Below are 25,999 nucleotides of genomic sequence, written 5' to 3' on the forward strand. Positions count from 1 at the left end.
TCCTCAGCTCTGTGGGGCTCACCCGGGCGTCCCCCGCAGGTTTGCTGGGCTGGGCTCTCTGTGTGGCTGTGCACCCCCTGCACGGAGGCCTCTCGTTGCACACGCGTGTGCAAAGCCGCTCCAGCCGGGCGTCCTGTGCGTGTCCATCTGTGAAGCCGCTGCAGCTGGACATCTCCTCTGTGTGTGTGTGTGTGTGTGTGTGTGAGCTCCCTCTGCCCGTCCCTGCCCCAGCCCCTCCGTGGGCAGTGGGGTGTCCCCTCCTGCCCCCATCCCTGCTAGTGCCCGTAGAGGTCGGCCAGGCGGCGGAAGCGCGGCCCCCACTCGCTCAGGTAGTCGTAGTCCTGGTCCTCGTCCGTCAGGCTGGACACGATGGAGCTGAGCGGGCTGGCGACCGAGCCCGAGCCCTCGTAGTCGTAGATGAGGGCCGTGTCATAGGGGGGCACGCTGGGGTCACTGTCAGCCGCCTCCAGCCCCTGCGGGGACAGGGGGGCACCGTCAGCCCCGCCGGCCGTGGGGGGACTGCGGCCGAGGGTGCCGGGCTCTGACCCACCTCATTGATGAAGTCCTCGATGTCGGAGGGGCTGCTGGGCAGCTTGCGGGGGGCCAGGGGGGTCCCGGAGCGGAGCGGGGCGTCCCTGCGCAGGGGGGGCTTGGTCCGGGGGGAGAAGAGCTCGGGGTGCCGGAGCTGGTTGATGTCGTAGGCGTCCTGCGGGGCCGGGACGGGGTTTAGATGTGCAGGGCTGAGCTGCGGACCCCCGGGACACCCCTGCCAGGGCTCCTGCTTACCTGGTCCTCCTCGCCCCCGCCCTGCTCGTCGTAGTTGAGGATGTTGTCGCGCATGTCGTCCCGCGAGCGCTGCAGCAGCCCCTTGCGCAGGGCCCGGCGGCGGCCGCGCACCCGCGCAGCGCCCAGACCCGCCAGCACTGCGGGGACACGCGTGTGGGCGTGGGGAGGCACGGGGGGCACGGGGCGATGGCTGGGGTGGGATGAGTTGGGCTGGGAGGAGGGATAGGGACGGAGGTAGGGATTGGGGTGGGATGGGCAATGAGGGAAATGGTTAAGGGGGTCTTGAGAGCGGTCGGAAGGGATTGCTGGGTAGGGGGGAGGTGTTGAGGGCCATGGGTAGGGGTCGGATGGGATGGCCAGGACCAGGATGGGGTGATGGATGGGGGACAAAGTGACAGAATGTGCTGGTGGCATTCGGGAGGGATCGCCAGGACCAGCACAGGGCTGGGGTGCCAGGGGGGAGATGGAGGTGTGGGGTGAGGCTTGTGGGGGTGTCACTCACCGAGGAGGAGGATGGTGCTGCCCAGGATGATCATGAGGGCCCCGAGGGTAATGCCGGCCCCGGCTGTGGCCGCGGCCAGGACCCCGTCCAGGCAGGTGCCGTCCCGGCCGCAGTGGCACACCGAGACGTTCAGCAGCTGCTGCTGCTCCCGCGGGGGGGTCCCCGAGTCCCGGAGCAGCAGCGGAAGCGAGTAGGGCCCCTCGGGCAGCTCCGCCAGCACGGCCAGCACGGCGTGGGTCACTGCGGGGGGGCAGGGGGTGAGCCGGACCCTCTATGCAGCATCCCCCCACCCCGGCTGACCCTCACCATTAAAGCGGGCGATGCTCCAGTTGCGGGCGAGCTGGGGGTGCTGAGGGCTGAGCTGGAAGTGGAAGGGGGCTCCGTGGGGGGGGCGGTCATCGTCGGTGGCCCCCAGGAGCAGGGTCCCGCCCCGTCCCGGCCGCCCGCAGAGCACCCCGGCCGGCGGCTGCAGCTGCGGTGCGTGGTCGTTCACCTCCACGATCTCGATGGAGAGGGTGCCGGTGGCCGAGAGCGGAGGCTCGGCTGGGGACAGAGCACAGGGGTCAGTGGGGGCAGCGGGAGCGAGGGGGCAGCGGGGGCGGCTGCTCACCGTCATCGCGGGCCAGCACCAGCGCGATGTACCAGCCGCCCTGCAGGAAGGCGGACGGGTGCAGCAGCTCCCGCTTGGTGCGGACGGTGCCGGCGTGAGGGTCCAGCTGCAGCCAGTCCGCGGGGTCGTAGAGCAGCGCGTAGCTGTGGGCGAGGGGGTGCGTGAGACATCGCCCCGAATTCCTCCCCCAGCGGGTGCCGGGGGCGATGGGAGGGGAGCGGGACTCACGAGAGTGTCTGGATCTGGTGGGTGTCGGGGTCGCTGGCGGTGTAGGTGGTGATGGCGGTGCCCGGGGGGGTCCCCTCCAGGACGCTGATCCGCCGCGGGTTCTCGCGGAACACGGGCGCCTCGTTGACGTCCCGCACCCGCACCCGCACCGTGGCCAGCGCCCGGGGGCTGGCGGGGGCCGAGGGCTCCAGCGGCCGCTCGTTCTGCACCGACACCGTCAGCTCGAAGCGGTCTCGCACCTCGTGGTCCAGCGGCTGCGAGAGGGGCCACGGGTCAGCCGAGCCATGAGACCCCCGGTGTCTCCGGCTGCCCCGTGCCCACCTTGACCACGGAGAGCACGCCGTCGTTGGTGTGGGGGTCGGTGCGGATGGCGAAGACGCCCTCGGGGTCGCCCTCCAGGATGGTGAATTTGGCCAACCAGCTGGGGGAGCCCGCCAGGTCCTTGTCATGCACAAAAACCTTGCCCACGTCCACGCCGGCCGCCTGCTCCTCCACCTCCATGGAAAACTGGGGGAGAGCGGTGTGGGGCTGGACTCTGCCCCTTTGGGATGCTGCAGTTCCCCGGGGGGCCAGCTCCCACCCCGCTGACCCCATACCCCACCCGGCCACTACCTCCTCCTTGGTGAACTCGGGAGGGTTGTCGTTGATGTCCTCCAAGTAGATGACGGCCATGGCCGTGGTGGTGAGCCCGTCCCCGGACATGTCAGCCGCCTGCACTGTCAGGTTGTACACCCCCATGGTCTGTGGGGAATGAGGGGGCCAGAGCTGAGTCCTTCCAGCCCCCAGGGAGCACAGAGATCCCCCAGCTGCTGCCCACCCACCTTGTCCCCACACCTGGGTCTGCTCATGGATGGAGATGTGGTTTCACCATGTGGGGTGTCCGTGACTGCCCCGAGTCCCAGTGCCCCCCAGTCCCACCCAGGTGACCCCATCCCGCTACCTCCCGGTCGAGGCCAGGCCGTGCAGTGCAGATCTCCCCAGTGGTGGCATTGATGCTGAACATTGCGGCAGCGCCCTGCTCCAGGATGGAATAGCGCAGTGCCGCGTTATCCGTGTCGGGGTCGTCGGCATCGGTGGCATCCACGGTCATCACACAGGTCCCTGTGGCCGCAGGAGCGCCCAGTGGGTGCTGGCACAGGGGCTGGCTCAGCCCCCCAGCCCAGCCCCCCGGCTGGACCCACCTGGCTCAGCCCCCTCCACCACACGCCCGGTGAAGACGTCCTGCCGGAAGAGCGGCCGGTTGTCGTTCTGGTCCACCACGATGATCTCCAGGTCCGTGGGGTCCTCCAGGGTGACACCGCCCAGGTCCAGCGCAAAGGCTCTCAGCTGTGGGTGCAGAGTGGGGGGGTCGGGATCTGGCTGGGGGCCCAGGGAGGGGCTGTGGGCACCCAGGAACATCCTTACCCGGTAACGGTCATTCTCCTCCCGGTCCAGCATGGCGTTGAGGAAAACCTTCCCGCTGAACTTGTCGATGGAGAAGATGCCCAGGGGCTCCTCATCCACCCCCGGCCCTTTGATGCTGTAGATCACCCCCCCGGGCTGCTGCTTGTCTGACTTGATCTGCCCCAGGAAAATCAGGGCTGGGGGTCCCAAGCTGGGGTCTGTCCCCCTCTGGGAGTGCCCCTGTGTAATCTCCCTGCCCAGGATGTCCCCACTCTGCAAGCTGGCAGAGAGGGTGGGGGGCTCTCTCCTACCTGCACCAGGAGGTGGGGGATGCGCTTGTGGTTCTCCGAGACACTGATGGGGGGGATCACCCAGGCCCTCTTCACCCGCCGAGGAGCCTCCTGCTGCCGCCAGGCCTGCGGGGCTGCAGCGCCTGGCTGGGCTGGGCTGGCACCCTGCGGGGGACACGGTGCTGCCAGTGACCCCAAAACTCCGGAGTGGGGTGGAATGCCAGGGCAGTGGGCAGGGAGCTGCACCTGAGCTGGGTGTGCACAGTGCTGGGTGCCCCTGATGGGGTTGGGATTGGATCTGGGGGAATGCAGAGGCCACCCCGCTTCCCCAGGAGCTGCGTGTCAGCAGTCCCCTGCCATCCCGGTGTGATGGTGATGGGTGTCCTGCTGGGCTCACCAGGAAGGGGTGCCCCACAGGTGACCCCAGTGGTGCCCTGGGCATGGGTTGTGCCCCACGGGACCCCTGCAGGGGGGGTAGCTTGGGCAGGCAGCACCTACCGTGGCCTCCCCCACACGTCACTGTCACCACACGGATGTGGCAGGGAGGGTGAGGTGTCAGGGATCAGTTCTGGGGTGCTGGGGGGAGGCCGAGGGAGTTGGGTGCCTGGGGTGGAGCTGGGGGCTGTGAGGAGGAGATTTGGGATGGAAACAAGGGGAACAGGAGTCCTGGCGGGCTGCAGGGGGGTCAGGGAGCGGTGGGGGCAAGGATGGGTTATGGGGCTGTGCGGGACCAAGGTCAGGGAATTGGGACGATTGTGGGGGGTCCGGAGCCATGGGGAGCGTGGGAGCTGTGGATGCAGCCGCCGAGCCCCCGGTTCCGTGCCACCCTCGTCCTGGGCCCCGGGGACAGGCGCTGTTCCTCCCCGAGGAGGGAGCACATCTGGGCAGCACCAGCCTTGCACCCACATCTGTGCCCAGCTGTGCCTGCACCGCTGGCTGCTGGGGAGTCCCTGGAGCCCCGGGGGCCGCTTGTGCGCCCTGATGGGGGACGGGGGAACGAGGCAGCAGGGCTGGCTGTGCCGGAGGTCTCTGGGGAGGGAGGTGTGGGAAAGGGGGTTGGGGGCTGTGTACCAGCCCCATGGGATGGGCAGGACAAGGGGCTGGTTCAGGCTCGGGCGCCGCGCTGTGGCCTCCAGTTCTTTCTCTGCGCTCTCCTCCAGCAGGAGAAACCCCCCGCCCGTCCCTGGGGGCCGCTGGAACTGGGGGGGATCGGGATGTGAGGGAGGGACGCTGGGGACCCTGTTCCTGTGGGGGCTGCCCTGCAGATCCCCGCTCCTTCCCCTGCCCTGAAGCAGCCGAGCGCAGGGGCCAGGCCAGAATCCCAATGGCCCCATGTGGCTCCGGCCTGAGACCAGGATGAGGGGCTCTGGGGGGGCACGAGTGGGCAGAGGGTGCAGGGAGGTCTGGGACCACACTTGGGGAGTGGAAAAAAGGGGAGCAGGTTGTCTTTAAGTGCCTAACCCTCCCCCAAATTCCATCTCAGTCCATCCCAGTCACAGGCGCAGGCAATGTGCCGGAGCCGCAGGCCCCCCCCTGCCACCGCCATCTGTGGGGTGAGAAATGCCTCAAGGGGGGCTCCGAGCCCCCATCACCCCCAGCCCCATCCCCGCCGCCCCCAAGGACGAGCTTCCACGAGGTTTGGGGTCCGGCCGCCTCCTGGCTCAGCGTCCAGGCTCCCCATCCCAGCCAGCCCTCCTGGGGCACAGAGCTGGGGGTCCCCATCCCACCCCGTCCCCACCGCCCGGGGGTCCCCGCACCCCTTACCCGAGCGCAGAGCGGGGCGAGCAGGCAGGCGAGGAGGAGCGGGGGGCCCATGGCGGAGCGGGGCACAGCCCGGCCGCCGGCCCCGAGCTAAAATAGCGGCGGGCCTGGCTGAGTGACAGCACAAGTGCTGCGGGCACCGGACCCCCCCGCGGGCAGCTGGCCCCGCCGCCCCCGGCCCTCAGCCCGCACCCCCTGCCCGGCCCGGCGCGGCGGGGGCCCGATGGGGGAGATGCGGGGGGCGTGGAGGGATGCAGGGGGGCGCGGGGGGGTCCCTGCTGCCCGGGCCGGGGCCGGGGGTGCGCAGCCCCGGGCAGGGCGGGCGGAACGCGGCAGCTGCCGCCGGGCGCGCTCCGAGGATGCCGCGACGGGGAGGGCGGGAGGGGGAGACCCGGGCCCGCTGCCCCCCCGGCTGCTCCGGCGCCGGGACAAGGACCGGCTTCGGCACCGGCACAGGGACAGGGACAGGGACAGGGACCGAGACAAGGACAAGGACAGGGACAGGGACCGGGATTGACACCGGCAGCGGAACAACGACTGGCACCGGCACCGGCACCGGGACAGGGAGAAAGGACCGGCATCTGGACAGGGACATGGAGAGGGGCAGGCACAGGGACAGGGACAGGCACCGGCGCCAGCACGAGACAGGGACAGGCTCCAACACCGACAGCGGGACAGGAGCCTGGACCTGGACTGGGATCAGGACAGGGAGAGGGACCGGGAACAGTTCTTCGCGCCCCGCTCGGCCGCGCCCCGCGTCGGGGTGAGCCCGCCCGTCTGTTCCCGGCCGTTCCCGGTGCCGTTGCCATCGGTGTTGGCGTCGGGGCCGGTCCCAGCGCGGAGTCGGGAGAGGGACGGCTGCGTCCCGCGGTATCCTGGTCCCGGCGGGTTCCCCCGGGCGGAGAGGGCGGGGGCTGCTCCGGGAGTCCCGACAAGGCTGCCGGCCCCCGCTGTCTGTCCCGGCGCTGTCCCCCGACCCCCGGTCCCGGTGCAGCCCGCGATCCTCGGGTCCGGTCCCGGTGCTTCCTCCGACCCCCGCGGCCAGTCCCAGTGCTGTCCTCGACCCCCGCTGCCGGTCTCGGTGTTTCCCCCGACCCCGCTGCCGGTCCCGGTGTTTTCCCCGACCCCGTTGCCGGTCCCGGTGTTTCCCCTGACCCTCGGTGCCGGTCCCGGCCGCCGCCGTGTCGTGGCACCAGGTGGCAGCATCGTCCCGGCCACCGGCCCCGGTGCCGCTCGCAGCCGGGGGTGCCGCACCGGGGAGCGCTCCCCGCCCGCCGGCGCGGGGTCCCGGTGCAGAAGGGACGGAGAGCCGCGAGCCTTCGGGCAGGGCGAAGGGGTCGAGGGGTTCTTGCCCTCCCGGAAAACCGAGTCCTGGGCCTGGCAAGGAAGTGTGCAATGTGTCGGTGTCACTGGTGGCATCAGCTCGTCCTTGCTCGGCAGCTGTGGGGACCCCCGCCCAGCATTGTCCCTTCCTTGGCAATAAATGCCCTCGGTGCCCTCCCGGTGCGGGTCATCAGCACGGGGATGGGGAACAAGGCGTGGGAAAAGGGATACAGGAGGAGGGGTGCAGGCTGTGTCCTGTCCATACCCAGGAGCTGAGCGGTGGTGGCAGGGCTGCCGGTGTCCCCAGGGACGTGTCATGAGCAGGTGAGCGGCGGGCACCGGTGACCCGCGGCGTGGCCGGGCCTTGGCGGGGGCAGCGGCGCTCACTTGCCCGTCTGTCTGTCCGATCCCATCCGTCCGCCCCGCTGCCCCGTCACCCCGCATCAGTGTCACGGCGAGGAGCCGCCCCGGCGGCGCTGGCCGGGGGTCCCGGCGGCTGCCCCTGACCCTGACGCGCCTTGGCAGCGGGGCGGCCGAGCAGATGTTCCCTGCCACCGGCACCGCGGCGCGGGGGGGGCAGACGTGACAGGCTCTGACAAGGCGCCAGCCCCGCTCGTGGGGACGGGGCTGCCCCTGGCACGGCCACGGCTGCAGCACGACAGGGACCCCGGGCCCCCCCGCTGTCCCTGCGCTGACACCCTCGCCCCTCTGCCCCTGCAAACCGGGGCTCCCGCTGGGGTGCAGGGATTTGAGGTCCCACAAATGCTGGGTCCAAGCAGGACCAGCCCAGGACTAAAACTTCCCTTGCCGCTCTGGGCGCCGGGTCACCCTATTTTGGAGGGTTCTCCCCTCCCGGCTGACACCCTCTGAGCTGCCCAGCGGCGCAAGTGTCACGGGTGTTGGGGCTGTTGTACCCCACCGTGTGTGTTGGGACCAGTCACGTCTCTAATGTGGGGGGCAGCTGGACCCGCCATGACCCCAGTGTGGCACCAGTCGTGTCCCTCACGTGTGGGGCAGTGGGACCAGCTGTGACTCCAGTGCAGGGACTGGAGGGGTCAGGGCAGCGCCCAGAAGGGCAGAGGGAGCAGCTGGGAGTGCAGAGGTGCCACACACCGGCGCAGCCCCATAAAGCCACCGGAGCTTGGATTTTATATGGCAATAAAAGATAATGTCAGCTATAAAATGCTGGAGCAGGTCCTGGCGTGCCGAGCCGGGGGGCACAGAGGGGTGGGCAGCCCCCAGCTCCCCGGGGACACCCCAGCAGGGCAATACCCCCTCGGGGTGAGTGGGTCCCCGGCTGCCCCAGGGCGGGGAACACCCCCAGCGCTGCCACGGGCTGAGGTTGGGGTCAGTGCATTAAAGCCGCTGCTTTGGGCTGTGGTTGTTGTTTTAACGGTTTTATTGGGTGCTGCTGGGCCGGGCCTGGCAGGCCCTAATGAAGGAGATTGATGGCTTAATCGCCTGCAGCCATTACGGGGTAATTGAATGGTTGTGTACACATGATCCGACCGTCAATGCCGACGTGGCTCGCAAGCGAAGTGCCCGGAGCTGGGGGGACACACAGAGCCCCCCCTGCACCCCGAGGGATGCAGCGTGGGGGGCCAGAGCCCACGGCCTCGGGACCCCCATCCATCCCAGGGGTCCTGGCTGTGCCGGTGTTCCTGGAGGTCTCCAGGTTCATCCAGTGGCACTGGGTCACCCCATCTCCATCCAGCTCAGCTCCCAACCAGGGCACTGTGCCTAGGTGCTTTAACGAGGCTTTTAATTAACGGGTCCCACCTATAGGGGTGAGGAGTGGTGTGAGAGTGGAGGTGGAAGCATGGGGCTCCAGCATGGATGGCAGCCCCAAACTGTGGGCCACCTTGACCACCCTCCCTGCGGGAATCCCCAAGGAGCAAATGCGGCAGAGCCCCAGGCAGGTCCCTGCGCGAGGTGTGAGTCAAACTACTCATTTTGTGTGTGACAACCAGGTGTTTTACAGTATTTGCTACCTGTGATCATCCATCAAAGCAATCGATAGCGTTCCTGCAGAGTTTTATTAATGATCTTGTCACCGGGCTGGTGCGGGGTGCCCAGGGTTGTCGAGAATGATAGATCATTAAGAGCTTTCGCTGCTATTTATTCTCCAGTGACCTTGTCTCTCTCCATTGTTGCTTGCTTAAGAGTTATGAATGCGAGACATGATAATTTGATATTGATCTATTTGGTAAGTTAAAAAATTTACTGCATCGTTGATGTTTTAACAAAGGATCCGCTCGGGCCCTCCCGCTGGTGCTCGGCTCCACACGTGTGTCCCTGTGCCTGGGCTGTGGGACAGGGAGAGGCGGCTGGCGAGCTCTGGGTGTCCCTCGTGTTCCCATCGCAATTCCTCTTGAGCCTGAAGTACGGAAATCCAGGAGGTGCTGTGGGCAGGGTGGTGGGATGGACAGAGCAGGCGTGTGACCAGACCCTTCTGCAGGTGGGGTGGGGTGGGGTGGAAAAAGCCTGTTGCCATCCATACCCCCTTCCCCTTTTTCCCAGCCCCACTCCCATCCCAGCCCGCTCTGCCCAGCACCATGTGCCTGCCACGGTCCCCTCCATGTTCTCTACATGTCCTCCCAGATTTCTGGGGCTCTAGTGACCCTGACCTCCTGCTCCTTGTTCTTCCTGGTGCTTCCAGAGCCCCATCAGCTGCTGGGAAAAGCTGGAGCGCCCTGTCACCCCCTCAGCACTGGATTCACTGGTTGGGAACCCACAGGACAGTTCTGCTGTCCCCCACTGGCTTTATCGACCCCCTGGGGATGGCAGGTGGAGTCAAACGGGGACAGAATTCCATGTGTAGAGGTGGGATTAACCAATAGTGTGCTGGGATAACCTGTATGTGGAGGATGCACTGGATAACAGAGTCAGTATTTATGTGCAATTTTGATTTATTCTCTATTTCTGCTGGGAAATCATTCCCTGGGATGGTGAGGATGCCCTGGCACAGAGTGCCCAGAGAAGCTGTGGCTGTCCCTGGATCCCTGGCAGTGTCCAAGGCAAGGTTGGACGGGGCTTGGAGCAGCCTGGGACAGTGGGAGGTGTCCCTGCCCATGGCAGGGGGTGGAACTGGATGAGCTTTAAGGTCACTTCCAACCCAAACCACTCCAGGATTCTGTGATTCCTACAAATGGCTCCCAACATAAGGAAACCCTAACTCTGCAGCTCTGGCTCAGCCAGGCAGGAAAAATCCTACTTTTATCAGACAATAATCATGAACTAGGCTGCAGCGAGCCCAGACCTGCCAGGGAGAATCCCTGTGGCTCTTCCTCAGGGGCAGAACGGCCGTGGATCAGGGCCAAGCCCCCCCGGGTGGGCACTAGGCTGGGTAGAAGCGCTTCAGAAGCTCCTTCTTGTTGACTTTGCCCATCTGGTTGCGCGGGATCTCCTCCACCACGATCAGCTCCGTGGGGATGGTGTAGGGAGCCATGGTGTCCCTGCAACACCAAAGTGCAGCAGTTACAGCTGGGCAGGACGGGCTGAGCCTTCCCGGGAGCACCCACAGCCCCGACCAAAGCTCAGCCCCGGGCTCCCAGCCCCTCTGGAGCTGTGCGGTGGGATGCCTGCTCCCAGCCTGTCCCTGCAGGGAGCAGCTCATCGCTGGGGGCTCCTCAGCGGGGTCAGTGACCCTCCCCGAGGGCAGGCACAGCACGCAGCGCTGTGAGGAATGCAGGACCCCGTGTTCCCGCTGCCAGTCCCTGAGGGGACCGCAGGTGAGCCACCTCCCCGGAGCGTGTCGGTGACCTGGCAGCGATCACAGCCCCGGGCATCATCCCGTGCCCTCTGCGGAGCGCGGAGGGGGGGCTCTCCTGCCTTCTGCTGCCCGTGTGTCAGCAAGCTGGGGCCGTGCCCGGCTCTGGCAGCGCCCTGGCACCGACTCTGATGCGAGATGCCAAGTCTGCCGAGCCCTCCAAGCCCCGGCCGGCCTCCTCCCCCCGCCGCCACCAGCACCCGGCCATATGGAGCCGCTAACTCGGGATGGCGCCTGTCGCCGGGAAGCACCATCGCAGGCGAAAGCCGCAAAATGAATCACTCTGAAGAGGGACATGTGTCTCCTGCCAGGGAGTGCGAGAACAGGGGCCAAGCGAACGTAAGTGACATAACAAATAAAGGGGAGAGACAGGGCGAGAGGGGGAGGCGGGCGGGGGCCGGAGCCAGCGCTGGGCAGGGAGCACAGCCGGACCCTCCGGGGCTTCGCTTTCAAGGGCACGAGAGCGACGTCCCTGTCACAGAGCTGGGGACAGCGATGGGAAGAGACGTGTGGGGAGCGCTCTGGGAGGGGGCAGGTAGGGGGGTACAGGGGGCCTGAGCAAAGCCCCCTGCCTGGCACCAGGGTACCCCCCAGAACAGCCCGGGGGATCCTCAAGGCCACAGGTGGGGGATGAAGGGATCTCCTGGCTGGGTCACCGGTGTCCCTGGCAGGAGATTTAGGGATGAGCAGCCACCTAAAGCATAGTGAGCATCTTTCCTGTGAGGAAAAGCTGAGAGAGTTGGGCTTGTTCAGGTGGGAAAAGAGGAGACTTTTTACAAGAGACTTTTTTTATAGGGCTTGGAGTGCTTGGACAAGGGGGAATGGCTTCAGACTGCCAGACTGGGATATTGGGAAGGAATTGTTCCCTGGGAAGGTGGGCAGGCCCTGGCACAGGGTGCCCAGAGCAGCTGTGGCTGCCCCTGGATCCCTGGCAGTGCCCAAGGCCAGGCTGGACATTGGGGCTTGGAGCAGCCTGGGACAGTGGAAGCTGTCCCTGACCATGGCAGGGGTGGCACTGGATGAGCCTTAAGATCCCTTCCCACCTAAACAATTCCATGGCTCTGTGATCCTATGGCATGTCCCTGCTGAGGACATTGCTGGCTTTGAGCTTGCTCCCCCTGTGCCCCTCATTCACCTCCCGTGGGGTTTTACCTGGCCCAGTCCTTCAGGTCCCTCACGGAGAGCATCTCACCCTTGCGCAGCTTCACCACGGCGCTGACGCGCTGCCCCCACACCACGTCCGGGGGCCCGATCACTGCCACGTCTGCAGGGGAAGCAGGGACAGGACTCAGGAACCTGAGCAGCTTCTGGGGCCCAGGGGGGCAGAAGAGGCGTTCAGGTGTGGGGAGGAAAACACCACGGGATGTCAGCATGGGAAAGCACCGTGGGCTTCTGGGCTGACACAAGAGCAGAGCTTTTTACCTTGGAAAAGGCAGGAAGCTCCATGGTTTGAGAATCTGGAGTCAGTGGGGAGGAAGATGGTGTAGAGTGGAGCTGGGGGCACCGCTCCTGACCCCTTGCACAGGGTCATGCACAAGGGCAGGGCAGATTTAATTACAGTCTCATTTCCAAAATCTGACAGGAGCTGCTGCTGACTCAGCTCCGGCCCTGGGAGAGCAGGAACTGCGGGACTTAAACATCTCCTTGTGGGAGGGAGCTCCAGGCACAAGCCCTTGGGGGCTTTGTGCACCTGCTGAGCCAGAGCTGTCCCCAGAGCCACGTCCCCACGCTCTGTCCCCTCTGGGCACGGCCAGGAAGCAGGAGAGCACAGACCTGTGATGTGGGGGTGTGTGAGGAGGTGCCGCTCCACCTCCAGCGCGCTGATTTTAAACCCTCCATTTTTGATGATGTCCACGGAGGTGCGGCCCTTGATCCAGTACACTCCATCCTTGTACGCTGCCGTGTCTCCTGGAAAACAAACAGCTCCATCAGAGGCTGTTCCCTTGATCCTCCTCTGCCTTTCCTGGGACATGGATGTGGCTCTCTGGTGATGCTGCAAGGGGGAATGGCTTCCCACTGCCAGAGGACAGGGAGAGAGAGGGGATATCGGGAAGGAATTCTTCCCTGCGAGGGTGGGGAGGCCCTGGCACAGGGTGCCCAGAGAAACCATGGCTGCCTCATCCCTGGAAGTGTCCAAGGCCGGGTTGGACATTGGGGCTTGAAGCAACCTGGGACAGGGGAAGGTGGAGTGAGATGAGCTTTAACGTCCTTCCAAACGAAACCAGTCTGTGATTCCACAAAAAAATGGTGGGGAATGACACTGGGAAAATGAGCCTGTCCTGAGCAAGGTGTTTGGTCCAACAGGTGTGACCCTGCAATCAGCCCAGCCCAGGTACCCCAGGATGTACCAGCAGTGATGCAGTTTTCCACACCCCGTTCCCAGCTCACCTCTGGCACTGGAGTTTGCACATGGTGCAGCAAGGGCCCAGAGATTCACAGTGTCAGAGCAAGGAAACATCAGAATCACTCCTGAAATCCAGGCTGCTCCCCAGAAGAGCTGTGTCCCTGCTCAGCTGGCACCTGCCAAAATTCTGAGCAGCTCAGCCAGGGAATGATTAATTGTTCCTGTATTTGCCTGCCCCTTGGCACTCTGTGGATGCTGAAGGCTGGCTGGAATATTCTGAACTTGGGGGTGAGTTTGAAACTGGGGCTTTCTGAGTGTTTGGCTGCTTGGAGGGGGAAGGAAGCCGTGGCTGCTGTGATGAACTGCCTTCTGCACCTGGACACGATGGGACAGGGGACATCAATTAAACGGTGGCACTGGGGGAGCAGGAGCTGCTTATTCACATAGAGAAGATGGGGAGAGGAGAGGGAATTCAGCCCTGGTTCAGTGGCACACAGTTCCCATGTCGTTCTTCAGGGTGTAAGCACAGGAAAACAGCCACACTTGCTTTTCCTCTGCCCTGATGGGGTGAATGATCCCTGGACAGGTCTCCTCTCCACTCCCACCCCTGTGCTCCCCACAAACGCCATCGCTGCTTCCCACACAGATCCCTCATTCCATTGGCAGCACAGCACAGTGAGGGGATGTGTCACATTATTACTGTGACTGTTGGGAGCTCCTGGGACCAGCTCTGTAATTCCCCCCGTCTCTTCCTTTCTGTCTCCTCTCCAGCACCAGGCCCTGGCTGTCACTTCCCGTGCTGACAGCCCAGAGTGCTCTGGGGGATGCCATCCACTGAGGACAGCCCCGTTACCCTCTGCCCTGCACCATCTGCTTCCAGCCCAGCACACCAGGCAGCCTGTGCAGCGGCACATCCAGCATTCCCTCCTTCCCGAGCCAGTGGGGAATTCCCAGACCGATTAAAAGGATGCTGAATTTGCTTAACGACTGTCCCCAGCAGTGCTGAGTGTTGCTTCGGAAGTGGTGCTGCCCCGAGAGCCCCAGCAAGGACTGTGCCTGTCCTCCCAGGTGTCACAGGTGGGTCCCTTGCCCCACCAGCCCTCATGAGCAGCCCTGCTGCTGGTGGTGTGTTCCATCCATCCCAGCTGCTCCATCCAGCAGGATGCAGCTCGGAACCACAACCAGCATTCCCTGCCCTCGGCCAGCTGCACCAGAAAGGGGATTTTGGCTGATGAGATGACGGTCTCTGACACCCCATCTCCTCCTCTGCCTGCCTGGGCCACTCCAGCCGGCTCCTGTCACCACACAAAGCCGTGGCAGCAGAACCTCGTGGCACGTGGCTGACGCCGGCGCCGCGGCTGCCGAGGCCGTGGGATTATTGCTTCCCTGACAGCAGCCGTCACTGCTACCTTTGGATTTGTTTCAAGATGCTCAGTGGGCATCTGTTCTGCGAAATGTTAAAGGCTCTGCTGAGCTGCATATTGAACAGGCTCTGCGCCGGCGGGGGCTGCCCTTTGCTGGAGTTACAGGCGGTTATAGATAGATTTATCCAGTTAAAAGCATAGAATTAGGGACAGGTTTGGGCTGGAAGGACCTTAAAACCCATCTTGTTTTACCCCCTGCCATGGGCAGGGACACCTCCCACTGTCCCAGGCTGCTCCAAGCCTCATCCAACCTGGCCTTGGACACTTCCAGGGATCCAGGGACAGCCACAGCTTCTCTGGACAGCCTGTTCCCGTCCCTCCCCACCCTTCCAGGGAGATGCAGAAAGAGACATGTGCAATGGAGAGCAATATTTCCCACCTCAAACTGCAGAGAGTTCTGCCATGAGGTTCTTCGAGTTGCAAAATCCTCATTGCAAACATAAAAGGGCCCTTGGGACTCTGCTGTAGTTTGAGTACCTCCTTCACCAAGTGCTGAGACCTCGTGGAGACTAAGAGGCTGCTGGAGCTGCTTCCCAGGATGTGGAGAACAAGAGCCCCTTTGCTCCTTGAGCTGAGCTGCAGGATCAAACCCTCACCTGCGTCAACACCCTCGCCCATGGGGCAGCTTGTTCCTGGCAAACACGGCACAGTTCCCACATCAAAGGTACAACCAATTATTGACCTAGGAAACACTTTGGCTCAAGAAATGAAACCCTGAGTGGCTTCGGGGAGCTCCAAGATAGCTGAAGTATGCATAAAAAATGACTTTTTAGGTGAATGGGGTGATTTCAGCCTGGTCTAGATACAGAGTCAGGAATGTCCTAGGATCTGCTGGAAAAACAGGGATAGTGGTGGCCTCGCAGTGGGGCTCTGTAAGTCCAAGATCTCAACCCTGCACACAGGTGATGAGGAGAGGCCAATACCCCGGAGCTGCCTCCCAGCAGGAGCCCACCCCAAGCACAGCAGCCCTGCTCCTGGGGATGGATGTCACTCGGAAGCCTGGGAGGCTGTTTGGTAACAGGTGTCACCAGCTTGGTGGCAGTGACAGCGTGGCTGCGACGTGCGAGCCGCGATCTGGCACGCGGAGCCGCGCCGGGAGCAACGCGGTGCTGCGCTGATCTGCAAACTGTCACACAGCATTGCTGGCTCCTGGCAGCTGCTGCCCCATCCCACGGTATTTGTACACCTATTCCTTTGTGTTCAGAGCTCCCAGCGGGGACGTGGCAGGCGTTTCCCAAGCGGCTCTCAGTGCCAGCGCAGGGGATGGGAGGAAGGACAGCGCGGACACCTGAGGATGTGCGCTCCGAGGTTTGAAACCAAAACCCCACGGCCCAGTGCCACCAGAAGAGCCTGGTCCAGCAGCGTCATTCCCAGTGGATTTGGCTCTTTGCAGCTCTGATGTCCCCTCACCCCTGCCACAGCTCCAGCAGACCAAGTGCTGCACAGCAGAAAATACCAAGGAACAGCAAATCTCGCCTTTGAAAGGCAAATGATTTTGTTGATTATTTCAGCCTCCTGCTCTGGAGGCAGTTAATGCTCTCATCAGGAGCTCCAGGGGCCGGAGCGGCGCCGGGGATGCTGGGGGGCTCTTCCCTGCCAGCAGCAGGATGTGGTTGGAGCACTTTCAAATATTAATTAGACCTTTTTGCTGTTAATGAATCACTCCTGATTTTTGCAAACTCTTGGCTTTCAAATGCTCCATGCAGAGCTCAGCCCAGTGCTCCTCAGAGTGGGGATACAGAGCAGGAATGTCTCACAGCCACTTTTCCAGGTGACACTGACCTGCAGAGCTCCTCTGGGGACAGTCACCATGTGCCACCCATGGAAAGCCAGCAGAGCTCCTTCAGACCACACAGTGCACCTTGCTCTTTTAGGAGCCTTTATGCTTTTTTTTCCCCAAGCTCCAGGAGGAATTCCCTGCTGTCAGCTGTTCTCCTTCCATGATGATCCCTCATTTCCAGAGGCAAGAGCCGGAGCAGTGCACTCACCCTCCTGCATTCCTCTGGAATTGTTGGCATGTGGGGGGACCAGCAAGCTACTGGCTGGAAGACCCCTGGGAAGCTTGCAGGGAGGCAGTTGGAACAATCAGTGTTTGCCCTTCTCTGGTGCCTTTCAGCAGAGGATCTCCAAGCACACTGATCCAGAGGCTAATCAGACAGAAATGGGAACAGCTGGCAGGACACCGGCGGGACGTGATCGGCATCGGTGGGATGTGGAGGAGCCGCCCCAGTGGGATGAGGAGTGGCCTTGCACACCACGGAGCAGTGGGCAGGAGGTTCTGGATCTCTGCTCTACCCTGGGATTAACTCCTACCTGCCTCCCACTTCCCTGAAATCATTGTTGATGCTGCTGGTCTGTCAGGCTGAGGCAGAGCTCACCCTCTGGCAGAGACACACCTCGGTGATCAGGATTATGATTTATTTTCCAGGCAGGATTGGTCCAACAGCCCGGACAGGTGATGAAGAGCTTGAGTTCTGATCCTGATCCTCACCACTTTAGAGAGCAGAGTCAAAATCTGGGGGCTCAGTCCTCCTTTGCCAGGTGAGGATTTTGTGGGAGCGAGTCTCTGACCCCAGCACCCACAGATGGATGGGGACATGCAGGGGCCCAGCCAGGGCTTGTGATGGTCCCCCTGACCACTCAGAGGCAGCTGTGGGGCCGCAGCCGGCAGGAAGGTCCTCATCCATCCTCCTTTCAGCACAGTATTCCTGCCTGCAGATCAGCTCCAGCAGCAGACCATGGAAATGCTCCTTCCCAGGAATCCTCCTGCAGCCGCAAGCTCCATGCACCCGTTACATTTGTCACGTGCATCCAAGTTTCCCTGCTCTTTCCAGGGCAGTTCAGTGTCTCACCACTCTCCTAAATCCACAGGAATGATTTCTTGCAGGTAGCACAGACACAGTGGGGCTGGTTAGCTGCTGAGTGTGGTACAGCAGTGACATTCCTGTGGTCATTCTGACCCTCTTCCCATCCCTCTGGGCACAAGCTCCCTGTGCAGCTCCCAAGCCCAATGCTAAAAGAAACGGTTTGTTCCCATTCCCAGAGGCTGGAGAAAAGCCACATGGGGTGGATAAATGATTATGAGGCAAGTGCTAAAGGCTTTTTATAGGAATTAGATAATCCATCCCTCTGTGGCCAAGTGCTGACCGCGCCTGGCCGTGGCATGGGCGGCCAAGCGCTGCTTCTCCGTCATGGACATCCACCTTTCCCTCCCCCATGCCACGAAAACTGCATCCACAGATCCCCCATCTGCTCACATACATCACACACTTCACTCCAGTTTATTAGCTGGCATAAATCATAAATATTTCATTATATATCAGCGGCGCTCGACTCTGGGAAGGCGCAATCCATCACCTCGACGTTCCCCGCGACCTGCGCCGTGCAATGAGCTTTCCAGTCTATTAAACAAGATTGATACAGTGTGCCAGGCTGGACTGGGGGGATTTATTTATGGAGCACTGGGAGAGGGAGGGCACGCATTGCGTGGGGCCGCACGAGCAAGTGGGGCTGCTCCCGGGCAGCCCAACCACACACCCCGGAGCAGCAGGAGGCAGAGTCCTCCAAGTGCGTCATGGGAATGCTGCTGGCATTAGGAGAATCATGGAATTATTTAGCTTGGAAAAGACCCTCAAGACCCTCTATTCTACCTGTTCCCCAGCACTGCCAAACCCAGCACTAAGCCATGTCCCCAAGTGCCACATCCTCATGGTTTTTAAAGCCCTGCAGGGATGGGAACTCCACCACTGCCCTGGGCAGCCGTGCCAGGGCTGGACAGCCCTTTCCATGGGGAAAGCTTCCCTAGTATCTAAGGCTGTTAGGGAAGGCTGTTTACTCCTGTCCTGTTGCTTGTTCCCTAGGAAAAGAGATGGGAGAAGACACCGTGGCAAAGCAGGGCCCAGCAGAAGCAACATCCCGCCTCCAACAGGGACCTTCCTGACTGCCCCCACCTCAGGAATTCCACCTCATCCACCCAAGTGAGACCTCATCTCTCCAAGCCACATCTCCCTGCAAGACCAACAGCAGCCTCACTGTGAGCCACTCTCTGGTGGAATCCTGGCATTGGGTGAGTGACCAGCACCCGAGGGATGCTTGGGAAGGTGCAGCTCACAGTGATCCGGAGCCTCTCCGGCACTGCTGGGATTCATTGGAGGCATCCCTGCTCCTGAAGGGGAGTGACGCCGCCTCAGCAGCGGTGATGTATGTGCACAGATCCATTTAATGAAATGCTAAATGATAGGCTAAATAACTGAACAACTTTAGCTTGATTTATTGTGTGGAAGTGAGGAATGTGTGTCCCTGCTGTCGGCCATCTTGGCTGCCAACAGAGGTCACGAGCACTAATTGTAGCTAATTAACAGTAATTAGACTTGGGAAAGACTGGGTCTCCTCTCCCCAGTCATCCCCATCCACCCCAGCCCTTCAGCACACACATTCCCTGGAAGCAGGCTGCATTCCCAGCAGCCCAGGGTTCAGCAGTTCCTGTTAATCCCAATCCATCTGAAATCTTCAACTCCTGCATTTCCCCCCCTTTTCCACCCTGCTCAGACCATGAGGGTGAGACTTGCCAGGCTCCCAGAGTCCAGCTTGCTGCTCCCTTTGGAGCGTGTCACAGCCTTGGAGTGACTCTTAGGGGATACTCAAGTCCATCTGCCCTCAGCGGGTCACCTGGACCAGCAAATGCCTTCCTTGGGCTCACAGGGGGTACTGCCCAAAAATAGCGGGGCTGCTCCGAGACCCGGCTCCCTCTGTGGAGCACGGAGGGTTTGGAGAGCGCCGTGATCATTAATAAAGCATCAAAGGCTCCTGAGGGGGAGAGTCTGAAACCTCCTCAAAACCCCACATGTATATTAATACCACAGCAATTATTCATGAGGAAACCCTCTCCCCAGCACTCCCAGGGCTCCCACTCGCTCCCCGGGTGCAGGACAAAGCCTTTCCTGGTGTCCCAGCCCTGCCCAGCAGAGCCACTGGCACCGGGAGAAGGTCCGGCACTGCGTTCCTGGGTCCAGCTGCTGTCCTGGCACGGGCAGCCCCGGCTGGCAGCAGCACTCCCATCTGCTGCCAAAATCCTGCGGCGGGGCCCGGGAGCGGCAGGAGGAGAGCGGCTCAGCAGCTGCAGCCTGAGACCTGTCCCTGTGGTGGGAACAGGCAGGTGAGCTTGGCACGGAGCCGCTGCTCTCCAGGCAGGTTCCAGCTGGAGTCCACAACATTGGGATGTGGAGCTGCTGGAGAGAGTCCAGAGGAGGCCACAGAGCTGCTCTGAGAGCTGGAGCCCCTCTGCTCTGGAGCCAGGCTGGGAGAGCTGGGGGTGTTCACCTGGAGAAGGGAAAGGCTCCAGGGAGAGCTCAGAGCCCCTTGCAGGGCCTAAAGGGGCTCCAGGAGAGCTGGAGAGGGACTGGGGACAAGGCATGGAGGGACAGGACACAGGGAATGGCTTTAAACTGAAATGGGGTAGGCTTAGATGGGATATTGGGAAGAAATTCCTGGCTGGGAGGGTGGGCAGGCCCTGGCACAGGGTGCCCAGAGCAACTGTGGCTGCCCCTGGATCCCTGGCAGTGCCCAAGGCCAGGTTGGACATTGGGGCTTGGAGCAGCCTGGGACAGTGGAAGGTGTCCGTGCCCATGGCAGGGGGTGGCACTGGATGAGTTTTAAGGTTCTCCCAACCCAACCCATTCTGTGATTCTGTGGAACTCCATCCCAGAGCCTCCTCCAGGCCCAGAGCAGGCTCTGCTTCAGCCCCCTAGAAATGAAGAGCCCTTCCCGCTGTGCCTGGAGGATCCTGCTGGCACAAGAGGGACCATCCGAGGACACCGGTATCTCAAGGAGAATACTGGCCGCTCCCACGCCTCTCCCACACCAACATCCAAGAGCAATCAATGGCTGTCATGCCTTGTGGGCCCCTGGCCACTGGGGCAGAGCAGGATTTGGCCACCCACGTGAAATCTGGAGGTAATTTAATGGCTCCCAAGAAAAGGAACCAACCCACTGGAAGGGAATCGCTGTTTGTTCCCGCACCTTGCCACGAACACCGCCGGGAGCGGCGGCAGCAGCATGTGGGTGTGCAGCACCGTTTATTTACACAGTAAAATTGCTAAGGAGATTTGTAGCTCAGGGCCATCCTCCCCTCCCCCTATGCCTGCCTGGCTCCCAGCAGCTGAGAGGCAATGAGGAGGGACAGACCCTCCGAGTGCCCTCGTGGCTGCTGCCAAGGGATGCAGGGATGCAGATGCCTCAGTGTGTTGGTTCCTCGCTCTGGATTTGGGCAGGGGGTGGGAATTGTATCACAGCTCAAAGCTGCTTTGCAGCTTTCTATCTATCCACATGAAGCTGTGTCAGGGAGGTTCAGGCTGGGTATCAGGAAAAGGTTCTTCCCCCAGAGGGTGCTGGGCACTGCCCAGGCTCCCCAGGGAATGGGCACGGCCCAAGGCTGCCAGAGCTCCAGGAACGTTTGGACACTGCTCTCAGGCACAGGCTGGGATTGTTGGGATGTCTGGGCAAGGCCAGGATTTGTACTTTGATGATCTTAATGCGTCCCTTGCAGCTCAGGATACTCCACGATTGATCTGTGAGAGGCATTGGGTCATCTGCAAGCTGCTTGTTCCCAGGAGAAAGGGTTTAAACAATGGACTCCCCACTCTCAAAACTTCTCCAGAGGTTCCTGGAGCAGCCAGCATGAGGAAAAGAGAAAATCAGAAATAAACAAAAAAGAAAGGCCCAGCCTGGAATGAATTCCTGTCATGCTCTCTAACAGGGAACTTTGTATTCCAGAGGCAGCAGCGCTGAGCCTGCTGTCAGAGCCACGCTGGGAGAAAGGGCAAAACCCTGCCGAGATGAAAGAATGGGAAGCACTGGAACAGCCTCCCCTGGCATTTACACCTGGAAAAAAATAAATCACTCAAGGGCATCTCACAAAGAGCTGTGCTAATAAGGCTCTCCTCCCCACGCTGTGTGGCTGCGCCGGCGGAGCGGAACATGGAGCGGTGCCAGGAGTGCTGGCAGCAGCTCAGGCACCTGGGAGGTGAAGGGAGCAGGTAAGACAAACCTGACTGAACCCTGTAAGCCTGAGCTGAGCTCTGCCCACCCTGCTTCCAGCCAGGGCACAGAGGGACTTGGGGACCTGCCTCTGGGCAGCCCAGGAGTGCAGCTACCCCTTGTCTCAGCTGGTCCATCAGGGATTCCTTCCCCTCCTGTGTATTTTCCAAAGGCTCCTCACATTTACTGCACCTCTCAGTCAGGGTGAGAAGTCAGGGTGATGCCCACTGACCCTCCTGGCTTGTCTGCACATCCTATTTCCTTCACCGTCCAAATTCCCCCTCCACAGCCCCGTCCTGGTCCCTGTGAGTGGGCTCATTCCACCACAAAGACCTTCCCCTTCTCCCAAGAGGACTTTTCTCCTTCTCTGAGCACAGGAAAGAAGTCAGTACAGCATTTAGGCATTACCCTCTCATGTCAGTGTCCCACTGTGTCTGCACACAGGATCCCCCCTGGGGTGGGGAAAGCACCATCCACTGCATGCCTTCCCCATCCCATCCCCTCTCCCATCCCCTGCAAGCCAGACTTCCCAGCACACCCCAGTGGGCAGCAGGTTTGGCTACCAAACACCATGTCTGTGCTATTGCTCTGGGCCTCAGGGGGTGCTGCAGATGGTCGCTGCTCCAGCCTTGGCCTGGGCTGGGTTGGACACCCTCGCACGGCCTCTGCCAGCCAAGCCCTGGGCGCCGGCATGTGGCCAGGAGAACACAGCACCAAATGGAAACTCAGCCTTGGCAAAGCCTGGCAGCACCTCAGATCCTGCCTGCCCTTGGCAGAGGAGCTGCTCCTCATTTTTATCTCATTTCTTCAGCGCAGCATGACCAGGAGCCTCTCCAAGCCCTCACAGCCGCAGGACAAGAGCAGATGAACGCTCCCCAGGCTGCACGTCCCGTTCCAAGGGGGCCACGCTGCTCCAGTGGAAAACAGTGGATAAACCAGGCAAACCTTGAAGGTTTCTGCAAACCAGGCAGCCAAGAGTTTGGAGGTTCAGTCCTCATTAGCAGGAACTCATGGGTGACTGATATGACACAAGCAGGCTGAGCAGGGACCCCCCCCGCTCCTCCAGCCTGAATTACTGCAGATGGGTTTGCCCAGAGGACCAGCCAGAAAAGAAAATGGGTAAGTAAAAATGAAAAACGCTTCTTTTTTTCACATTAGCATTTAAGTATTTATGGAAATCCCTGCAGACAATCAGATGAAAAAGAAAACTCAAAGAGTAATAAATAAGTCAATGCTCCAAGGTGTGGCTGCACAGCTGAACGTGGCTGGTGGAGCTTTGAAGAGTGTGGTAACAAAAAATAATAATGGCAATAATAAAAATATTAGAGCAGATCCCTCTGCTCCCTGCAGCCACTGAAGGACGATCAAACCTTAGCAAAAGGGAGAATCACCTCTTCTTTTCCATGCACTGACCTGGGGCCTGGCCTTGGACACTGCCAGGGATCCAGGGGCAGCCACAGCTGCTCTGGGCACCCTGTGCCAGGGCCTGCCCACCCTCACAGGGAAGAATTCCTTCCTAAATCCCTGAAATGGGATGGAATTGAGTAAGATGGGATGGGGAAGAATGATTCCCAGCAGTCAGGGGTTCGTTCCAGGCTCTCCCTCCAGGCTGTGAGAGCAGCACTGCTGCAGCACAGCTCGAGGGGCAAAAGCAGACACAGAAAAAGAGGGAAGAGCCTGGATTTTGGAGCTGCAGGTGCCTGCTGTTCCCACCAACTCTCAGCTGGGGAGCAATTGCTCCACGCCTTTGGAAACGAGCCTCAGTGCAGCAGAGGTTCTCAAAGAAGGAAAGGGTTGGCATCCAAGATGTTTGATACGACGAGAGCAGAGCTTTAGAGAGTAAACAAATTCTGTGCCAAAAGCTGCTCTCATTTACAGCTACAAAAATCCCAAGTCACTCTGAACTGCTGAAAACATCAGTTTCACCAGCAGGCAAGGAAACAGAATCATAGAATCAGGGAATCACGGAATGTTTCGGGTTGGAAGGGACCTTAAAGCTCATCTCGTCCCACCTCTCCCATGTCCTACTGACCCCAGGGCTTCCAGCTGTCAGGCAAACCTGGAAATACTGAATCCTCAAGGAGAAGGAATAAATACTCAGGCAGGAAGCAGAAAAAGGGAATTCTCTCTCCAAAGTGTTGGAAGGGTGTGTGTAAGGAACATTTGGGGGTGATAAAGGCTGATATACTGGAAAATATTTCATCTTTATGTTTTTAATTTTAGAAACACCTCTTAAATGGGGGCTGAGTGGAAAGGGGAGCCCAGCACATGCCTGGTGTGGCTTCTGCTCCTGCCCCATGGAGATCTGGTGGGATATCCTTCCTACAGCAGCACACAGAGCTGTGTCTGGGTCCAGCTGGCATTTTTGGGGGTGTCCTTCCATGTCAGTTGTGGGAAGGTGGCCCCCAGCTCTAAGCTGCTCCCAAAGGCAGCAGGTGAGCACTGCCATCCTGCCCCACCGTGAGCTGATCCCTGCCAGGCTCCAAAAGAAGCTCCTGCAGGCAGGAGCCCGCGCTCCATCCGGTGGGATCACACCGGTAACTCGCTTAATTTCAACGCATTACAATTAAGGAATCATTTCTTTAAAAATAGAATTTGCATTAGCTGGATTTGTGAGTAGGAAAGCCACTGCAAACAAACAGAAAACCTGCAGATTAAGATGCTAATTAGATGCATTTCTATTTATAATCTGCCTTGATCAGCCTCAAGTATTTTCTCCTTCAGGTGTCTGTGCTCCACCCACGGATGTGAGCAATTCCCCTGGCAGGGAAACACCTGCTGCTCCCTGGGGACAGCCAAGCGCCGGGAAAAGCCTGTGCCAGAGGGATGGGGGTGCATCCTGCTCCTCCTTAGGGAGCAGCCCCAGAGGAGGGATGGGTTGTGCCTGGTCAAGGATGACCCGCCCAGGGCCCTTCCTACAAACACCCCATTCCTCTGTGCTGGAAAACTGCAGGAAGCTTTGCCTTTCCCATCAGAAGAGGTGGAAATCAGAGAATCATGGAATTACCTGGAAACGATCTTTAAGATCATCAAGTCCAACCATCAGCCCAGCACCACCACCGTGGTCACCGCTGACCATGTCCCCAAATGTCACATCCATGTGTTCTGAACACTTCCAGGGATGGGGACTCCACCAGTGCCCTTTCCATGAAGAAATTTCCCCCATATCCAACCTAAACCTTCTCTAAGGCCATTTCCTCTCATCCTGTCCCTTGTTTCACCCCCCGGCTGCCCCCTCCTGTCAGGGACTTGTGCAGAGCCACAAGGTCCCCCCTGAGCCTCCTTTGCTCCAGGCTGAGCCCCTTTTCCAGCTCCCTCAGCCGCTCCTGGGGCTCCAGTCGTGATGGGGGTTGGACTTGACTGCCTTGAAAGGTCCTTTCCCACCCAAACTATTCCGTGATTCTATGGAATCTCCAAGAGCCGGGGCTGGGAATGGCAAGGATCTGCAGCTGCTGTCAGTTGTGGACTGGAGAGCTCAGTGTGAAAATGACAGAGAGACAGCAGGAGGTCGCTGAAATCAGTCAAGAGTCACTGGGATCCTTCCCTTGACTGGGATTCATAGCTGCAGCAAAAGCATGTTCCATTTTTGGAGCAAGCTGAGAACCCAGTGCTGAGTGAGATGCTCCCAGCTAAGCCAGGGCTTGTCCTTTGTGCTTGGATTTGTAACCACAGTGGAAAAACAACTTCTTTTTGTTGTTGTTGGTTTGTTTTGTCTTGTTTTATTTTCCCTAGAGTTCCCTCTTTCACTGCAGAACATCCAGAAGGAACAAAGAGACACCAGCTCCACTCTGTTCTCCCTCTAAAGCCTTAACAACAGGATATGGGGAAGTGTTTTGGGCCACAGGATTTATTATTAATGGGGTTCAGGAGTGTTTGTGACCTGTGCAAAAGGGTCCAGCAAAAATTCACGGACAAACCAAGATTTAACAATGTGAAAAACAGCTCTAAGGTTGTGGGGGTTTCTTAACTGCAGCTCAAAGAAAGAAATTTAAAAGATGAGTCATCATTCTGAAATGTGCACCAAACAAGTTAAATAACTCTTACTTTCTTAACGACATATTAATCAAAGTGCATTGATTCTCGAATCAGATTCTACTCCCAACAAGCTCTCTATCTTCTCCATCCTGATGCATGCATTAAGAGAGTTTTATTCTGACAGATACAATATAGCAATCAATAAAATCTTATTATACGGAGCAGAGATACATGGATTTGTTGCAGGATTTATGCACTACTTTCAAACCCGGTGCTATTTCATGTCTCAGCCTTAACCTGTAATTGAAAATAAATCTCCCTGAATACACCAGATTCTAATTTTCTGGATGTATGGGCAAATGTGAATGGAAGCTGGCCTTCCCTTGGGGAGCACGGCTGGATGGGCACATTCCTCTGGAGAAATCCCTGTGCAGGAAGGGAAACGTGGGGAGAAGGGCAGTGCCTGGGCACCATGGTGGGCACCCACCACGCTCCCAAAGCCTCCTCAGGTTGCCAAAGGCATTTGCTGCCTCCTGGGCAGGGATAACACAGGGACAGTGCCAGAGCCT

At 60.3% G+C, this 25,999-nt stretch overlaps 2 protein-coding genes and 1 long non-coding RNA gene across 10 annotated transcripts in view; 1 reads left to right on the plus strand and 2 right to left on the minus strand.

Moving 5' to 3' along the window:
- Window position 1: 1 nt before the first annotated feature.
- CDH15 (cadherin 15) lies at window positions 2–5,643 on the minus strand. The gene is made up of 14 exons (XM_069027218.1): window positions 5,564–5,643; window positions 3,821–3,964; window positions 3,531–3,686; window positions 3,308–3,452; window positions 3,067–3,227; window positions 2,739–2,867; window positions 2,448–2,633; window positions 2,127–2,380; window positions 1,899–2,041; window positions 1,595–1,831; window positions 1,289–1,528; window positions 787–923; window positions 551–706; window positions 2–473 (listed from the first exon to the last, which is right to left on the minus strand). The coding sequence occupies exons 1-14, from the start codon at window positions 5,612–5,614 to the stop codon at window positions 276–278; spliced, it is 2,337 nt and encodes a 778-aa protein (XP_068883319.1). The 5' UTR covers window positions 5,615–5,643; the 3' UTR covers window positions 2–275.
- A 3,499-nt stretch (window positions 5,644–9,142) lies between these two features.
- Window positions 9,143–25,999, minus strand: part of ACSF3 (acyl-CoA synthetase family member 3) — a 52,206-nt gene continuing 35,349 nt past the window's right edge. For all 5 annotated transcript variants that reach the window (XM_069026610.1, XM_069026612.1, XM_069026611.1 and 2 more), the window contains 3 exons: window positions 12,426–12,560; window positions 11,805–11,916; window positions 9,143–10,338 (listed from right to left, as the gene is read on the minus strand). In XM_069026610.1, the coding sequence (XP_068882711.1) occupies window positions 10,221–10,338; window positions 11,805–11,916; window positions 12,426–12,560 (365 nt within the window). In that variant the 3' untranslated portion in view covers window positions 9,143–10,220. The remainder of the gene's footprint in view (window positions 10,339–11,804; window positions 11,917–12,425; window positions 12,561–25,999) is intronic.
- Window positions 10,355–25,902, plus strand: LOC138116848 (uncharacterized). Of its 4 annotated transcripts, none has more exons than XR_011154361.1 (8): window positions 10,355–10,991; window positions 12,957–13,284; window positions 13,768–14,073; window positions 16,849–16,961; window positions 18,281–18,486; window positions 21,192–21,454; window positions 22,267–22,574; window positions 23,679–25,902. It is a non-coding gene; the product is annotated as an uncharacterized lncRNA (long non-coding RNA). The 4 variants fall into 4 exon arrangements; XR_011154362.1 differs by having other exon boundaries at window positions 25,188–25,902; XR_011154363.1 differs by lacking the exon at window positions 16,849–16,961.

This window comes from Aphelocoma coerulescens, chromosome 11, assembly GCF_041296385.1.
Source record: "Aphelocoma coerulescens isolate FSJ_1873_10779 chromosome 11, UR_Acoe_1.0, whole genome shotgun sequence".
Lineage (NCBI taxonomy): Eukaryota > Metazoa > Chordata > Aves > Passeriformes > Corvidae > Aphelocoma > Aphelocoma coerulescens.

What these genes read in the sequence shown, in the direction of transcription:
- CDH15 (XM_069027218.1), bottom strand. Translation starts at nt 5,614, where the DNA reads ATGGGCCCCCCGCTCCTCCTCGCCTGCCTGCTCGCCCCGCTCTGCGCT. An exon ending in GGTGGAGGGGGCTGAGCCAG is followed by an intron (nt 3,228 to 3,307) that starts GTGGGTCCAGCC and finishes CTGCGGCCACAG; the next exon opens with GGACCTGTGTGATGACCGTG. An exon ending in CACCAGATCCAGACACTCTC is followed by an intron (nt 2,042 to 2,126) that starts GTGAGTCCCGCT and finishes CCTCGCCCACAG; the next exon opens with CTACGCGCTGCTCTACGACC.